This window comes from Cucumis melo, chromosome 9, assembly GCF_025177605.1.
Source record: "Cucumis melo cultivar AY chromosome 9, USDA_Cmelo_AY_1.0, whole genome shotgun sequence".
Taxonomy (NCBI): Eukaryota; Viridiplantae; Streptophyta; class Magnoliopsida; order Cucurbitales; family Cucurbitaceae; genus Cucumis; species Cucumis melo.
Genome location: NC_066865.1, coordinates 18,080,840 through 18,086,588, shown reverse-complemented (window position 1 = coordinate 18,086,588; position 5,749 = coordinate 18,080,840). Strand labels below are relative to the sequence as shown.

The window sequence follows — 5,749 nt, the reverse complement described above, 5'->3', positions numbered from 1 at the left end:
AGCAGTCCACTGTGTCTCGGAGTTCAACAAAAGCTGAATGTAGATCTCTTGCAGCACACAACTTCTGATATCTTTTGAATTCGACATCTCCTCCAAGACTTACATATATTTGGAAGAAAACCTCCTTGTTTATGGTGTGACAATAAATCTGCCATCCAACTTGCTCATAACCCTATCTTCCACAATCGAATCAAACATATAGGAATGGACTTTCATTTTATAAGGAAAAAAGTTGTCTGAAATGACATTACATTTATGTTCATTCCTTCAACTGAACAACCAGTCGATATATTCACAAAACCACTCACTACCAATCACTTCCACACTCTTCAATCCAAACTCATGTCTTAAGCCTAAAGATCATCGATTTGAAGGAGGATATCATCATGTATAGTTCTAGCTTGTATTAGACCGTTGATATTAGTTATCATTTTGTTATATTGTCAGTTATTATGTTTTCTCTAAACTGCTTGTAAAAGAGTATTATAAATACTCTCAAATATCAGCAAATGAATACAGAAAAAATACATCAGTTATTACCCATTGGATATTAGTTTTCCTAGTGAAGTGGTTTTTCATCGCTGGGGTCCTTACAACTGAAAAATTAATGAAAATAAGCATTAAAGATGTATAAATGAACTTTGAAAAACTTTAAGAAATCTAAATGTTGAATTGAAGTTATATAGCAAGCAGAAACAGTATATGATGCGAAGAAGGGAAGACGACATTTTTGGTTTGGTATTTCATTTTGAGCTCACACGAAGAACATGATAATATTTTTCTATCAAGTATATTCCAAAACTATAGAAGCATGCAACATTGAACAAGAAATCCCATACATTTAACCACAAAAAAGAACAGCCAAATGCAGGAAGTTGCAGCTTTAATGTTACCAAACTAAAACAACAGTATTTGGCTTCTATACAATTTTTTTTATGGTAGAGATGACATTAATTTTCACTTCAACAACCAGAGTGTCATTCACAAGATATCCTTTCGTCCGTTCTTTGAGATCGCTCAATGACATGAAGTTTGAAGCACCACATCCTTTGTAAATTTCTATACAACCAGATTTAAACCAACAAGTATCTGAAGAAAAAGAAAAGCCAACTTTATAAGTATGAGTTTGGTATAAATTTCAGAAAGTGATTTTCAAGATCTAGATACCATTCAAAAGTAGTTCAAGATTTAAGTAAAAAGTACTGATTTCTTAACAAAATTCTATCATCCAAAACCTACTCTGCATAAAGAAACTGATATAGGAAAGCTAGGAAATTTTGAACAACAGAATGACAATTAACAGTAAATAGAAGTCAATTACAAGTTTCTTTTACTGGTGGTACAGCTTCAAGTTGACTCAATACAGCCATCTCATATTCCACATATACTTGAGCACCTTTTGGATGTGCTATCAAATTGCTCAACATCAAGTACATGGAAAAGAAGCCTGGTTTCGCTTGCCAATCTCCACTTGGGAACAATCGTATCTTCCTGAAAGATAAATGAATTATGTAAACACACATATGTTAAAGTATGTACTTGATGTTTTCTGGAACATTTTGATAAGTTTCCACTAGGCAACACCAACTATTCTGGAACATTTTTGAAGAATCTACATATAATTAAGTGTAAATATAAGTCATCTCTCAATTTATCTATAAGATTGTTAATGAGTATCTTAAAAGAAATGATCTAGGAACATCCTAACACTTCTTTAAGATCCCAGAAATTCTATATAATTCATTTAGATAAGGATAATCTGATCAAAGAAATATCCACAATAGTTTAGATCCAAAAAAAGTATAGAAAAAACCTCTAGCTTAAGCTCAAGGATCTCATTCCTATAAATAGGAGTTTATCTTCATTTGTGAGTCAAGAAAGAAAAGAAAGTGATACCAAAAGAAGAAAGAAAGAAAAGCTAGAGAGTTTAAGGCGAGAAAAAGTGAGTGAGTGAATAGTGAGACTGAAAAAAATCTTCCCTTAAAAGTGTCCGTACTCTATACTTTACTTTCTTAAAAAATGTTTCTTTCGTCTAAGTGTTTGTCACTCTTCCTTTTCTGTCAATTTCTTCAACAACATATATATAGATAACTTTCTATATTCCAAAAACTATTGAAAAATCAAAAGTTAACTTACCACCAGCAGTTCTCCACTCTAAAGGAATTACATTCCCAAAAAGAACAATCTAGTAATTTTGAAAAGTTGTCGAGTTTCCATGTATATTTGTAATTATTTGGCTGCTTGATCAAGGAAAAAACCTCACCCTTCTCAACATTACAATTCATGACAAAAATGTCAACTCCAAATACACAGCAATCATCAACTAAGAAACCATTTGAAGCATCACTGAAAGTGTTAAGTGGAAGCAACTTTTCAATCCCCCATTCTCTCTTCGTTGCACTAAATTGTCTCATTTTCTCATCTGATCAGTTCATCAATAACATGGCACAATAATACAAAGATCAAATCACAATTGATAAGAACAAAATTTCCAAAAATGCAAACCCCTCCAGGTAAAACAAACAAAACATCAAACAAAGCCTAAGAGAAGTTTGGTTACCTTGCACTGTCAAATATTTTCCTCTGAGAGTATCATAAACAAGAAAAGTAAACACTACATTAACCTCTGAAGTAGTTGATAAAATGTTATTTTCAACCCTAACCAAATACAGAGAAATGTGATCAGACACGTCTCTTCTCCGATCTCCATTGGGATACAGGGCTAACTTCCTACAATAACAAATAAAAATATCCCTATCATCATCCCAATATGAGGATCCAAAAAGCTAGGGTTACAGGCCATTCTATCAATTACAATGTAAAAACATAAAAATGAGTAGGAATACCATTCAGAACCGCCGGCATAGAATTTCTGGGATTCAAATCTTTGACATGGGGAACTAGCAACAGCCTCCTTCAGTAATGAAAAAGATTGAATTTTGAGGATGTAATGGATTGGTTTTTCATATCTTGTGGATGTCACAACTGTAAGAAGATTGAAAAGAATCATCCAAGAAATGTTCGTTATAGAAGGAGTTGAAGTATTTGAAAATGGTTGAAATGAAAGGTTGAAGAAAGGAAGAGAGAGTGAAAGAATGTAATACAAGAAGCGGAAGCGGAAGCGGAAGTGGAAGGGGAAGCGGAATCATCGTCGCCATGGGATTTTGGGAAGACGATGATCCTTCTTTTCTTTCCCATTGTCCCGTTTCTTCGTCACTAACGAAAATGGAGCGACTAAGTGACAAACCCAAGTCCTTTTATACGGTCTAAATTTGAATTCTATATTTTATACCATCCGTCCTAAACTCGATTTTGTTTCGATTTGTTATTAAAATAAATAAATAAACATCCATTAAATCTTAAACTAATAAGGATATCAAAACACTGAGGGCTGTTTGGTAGTAGGAGTATCACTATAACCTAACCCCGTTTTAGAGTTTTCATAATACCTGTTTTAGTCCTCAACCCTTCAATTTCCACTCTGCCGATTTCTCTTCCCAATCCTTTCCCTTCGACTCGTGTTCATCACTTCTCTCAATCCATGTAACACCTTTTCGATCAGTCTTCTTCTTCCACTTTTCGATTTCTGTGGTTCGTTCTTCTCCCTCTTCTCTTCCATTTTTGTTTTACATCCATTCGTGTGTGAGGTTTAGCTTTTTGGTTGAAAAATTCATTCCCCCGTTTCCATGGAAAAGGGGTTTCCTATAGTGATGTCGAAGGTCGATCTACATCTCTCTCATCAGTCTCTCTCACTCCCTGAAAACCGACTGTGGGTTTGTTGAAGGTGGTGCTCCACCGGCATTGCCTCCAAACTTCTTTCGATTTTCTTTTTTTGGGTTTTATTGAAAGGCTCGGTCCAATTGTTGCCTTCGAAACCAACCGATGCACGTTCCATAGGGTGTTCTCCGTGAACATACATCTTCGTTTTCCCTTTGGAATCGTTTCCTTGACGCTTGATAAAACCCTCTTGTCGCTCAGTGTTCCCGTTGCCGTTTTGGGTTGCCCTTTACTGATTTAGAATAGAAACTTCACAACCTTGCCTGGAAATGGGTCAAAATCGAGCATGGTAGGGAGGTATTCTTCTGTTTGAATCCTATTTTTTTCAAACAAAAGTAGATGATGAGTAATACTATGTTTTTCATTACATCTGAATAATATTTTTACATATATGTAATTTCTTTGCATTTCTCATTATGTTCTTTTGGTAGTTTGGGTGTGTTGTTGTATCTCTTGTTCTAATTGATCTTTTCTTTATGCACTTAATTTACGAATTTGTTCGTAGTGTTTAATGTTGGGTGATTCGGTCCCTTGTACAACTCCTTTGTTTACTCTCAAAATTGATTAACTATGAATTCTGGTGGCTGCTTGTACTATATGCTTCACTATCATTTGAAAATTTGTTTCCATGTTTTCTTTACTCATTGATCTCATTGGGAAAAAATGTGGGGCTGGTCTGCAGAATGTTTTGTCCCTTTAAGATATTTAGTTATCTTTGCTTGTTGTACTTTTCGTGTAGCTTCCAATAGTTACCCTTTGACTATACTTGGACTTTTCTCTTCCTTTATCTTGATATTGCAGAGAGGCAAACATTTCCGCTGTTTTTTTGGTGTGTGGTCATTAAAGGCATCATACTCCCCCATCTCCCCCTATATAAACCTCATGTCCTCTTTTCATTTAGTACTTGCATTTGTGATTGGATGTCTTCTTCCTTTCTTTGGTGTTTTCTCATTCGTAGGTAACTTCTTTTTTGTTTCCGTACTTTTGTCTTGGTTATTTGTTTCTGCCTTGTTTTCAAGGTACATTTTGTGTTTACTTTTTCGTATTCACGTATATTGTACTCACTTTCTTCACATTCATACACCACTTTTCTAAAAATACTTGTACATCTCTCCTTATATGCTTCTACTACCTTTTCTTACTTTAGTGGCTGTTTGTAATGTAGTAGTATTATCCATCCCACTATGCATTTAACCGATGTTTCCACGACAATGAAATTTCGTTCATTGTTTTGAACGGATTTTAACACTCTGAGGCTACCTATTTATTTTCATCTAAAACACGTTCACTTTCTATTCTTTTTATTAATGCATTACGTTATGATTATTGCTTTCGGATGGTATTCGTCCACGTACAAGGTATGTATATGCATTATTTATTTCATTCTTTTATTCCATATGTTTTACTATTTGCAAGTCGTTGTGTGTACGTCTCGTGCCCTTACTATTTTCCTCTCTTATGCAGGACGTCGTCCTTCACAATAACTTTGTACGAGGAACGTTGGATTAGCCGTTAGTAGTACTTTTTTTTTTTCATTTTTTGGTTTTCTTTCCTTTATCGTTAAACCGTTTGTAATGTAATTTCACTTGTTCCGAAAACAGTTTTGGTTTTCTTATTTTCCTTCTCTTTCGTTTTGTATTTATTAAATTGCGCTCATTTTCTTAAACTTTTTTTTTTTGCTTCTTTTATAAGCACTGTATATTTCAGTTTAAGTTAAATACCTATCTTTTTTCCATGCACATTGAATACGTACTTTTGAAAATATAACATCCCAATAGTATGCATTTCACAATTTAATTAGGACAATAGTGTAAGAATAGTAAACGTAATTATAGAGCAATAATTGCGTAATATATGTTTAAAACAACCATAAGCGAAATAAAAAAGAAATGCATGTACAATTTAATAAAACATAATAACTAGGAAAAAATTATTTCACGCTAGGAAAAAAAGATTAACACATATTTAGGAA

At 33.9% G+C, this 5,749-nt stretch overlaps 1 protein-coding gene and 1 long non-coding RNA gene across 4 annotated transcripts; one reads left to right on the top strand and one right to left on the bottom strand.

Moving 5' to 3' along the window:
• Positions 1 to 746: 746 nt before the first annotated feature.
• On the bottom strand, positions 747 to 3,596 carry LOC103503506 (MATH domain and coiled-coil domain-containing protein At2g42480-like). Of its 3 annotated transcripts, none has more exons than XM_008467713.3 (7): positions 3,450 to 3,596; positions 3,105 to 3,216; positions 2,847 to 2,985; positions 2,561 to 2,730; positions 2,137 to 2,422; positions 1,322 to 1,491; positions 747 to 1,089 (listed from the first exon to the last, which is right to left on the bottom strand). In XM_008467713.3, exons 2-7 carry the CDS (start codon positions 3,196 to 3,198, stop codon positions 920 to 922), a joined length of 1,029 nt encoding a protein of 342 aa, XP_008465935.2. In that variant the 5' UTR covers positions 3,199 to 3,216; positions 3,450 to 3,596; the 3' UTR covers positions 747 to 919. The 3 variants fall into 3 exon arrangements, 2 of the variants coding, with proteins under 2 accessions (XP_008465935.2, XP_050946284.1); XR_007823741.1 differs by having other exon boundaries at positions 867 to 1,089; positions 2,264 to 2,422; XM_051090327.1 differs by lacking the exon at positions 747 to 1,089 and having other exon boundaries at positions 1,188 to 1,491; positions 2,264 to 2,422.
• On the top strand, positions 2,983 to 5,443 carry LOC103503521 (uncharacterized). Its single transcript, XR_540852.3, has 2 exons — positions 2,983 to 4,074; positions 5,242 to 5,443. It is a non-coding gene; the product is annotated as an uncharacterized LOC103503521 (long non-coding RNA).
• The last annotated feature ends 306 nt before the right edge of the window (positions 5,444 to 5,749 follow it).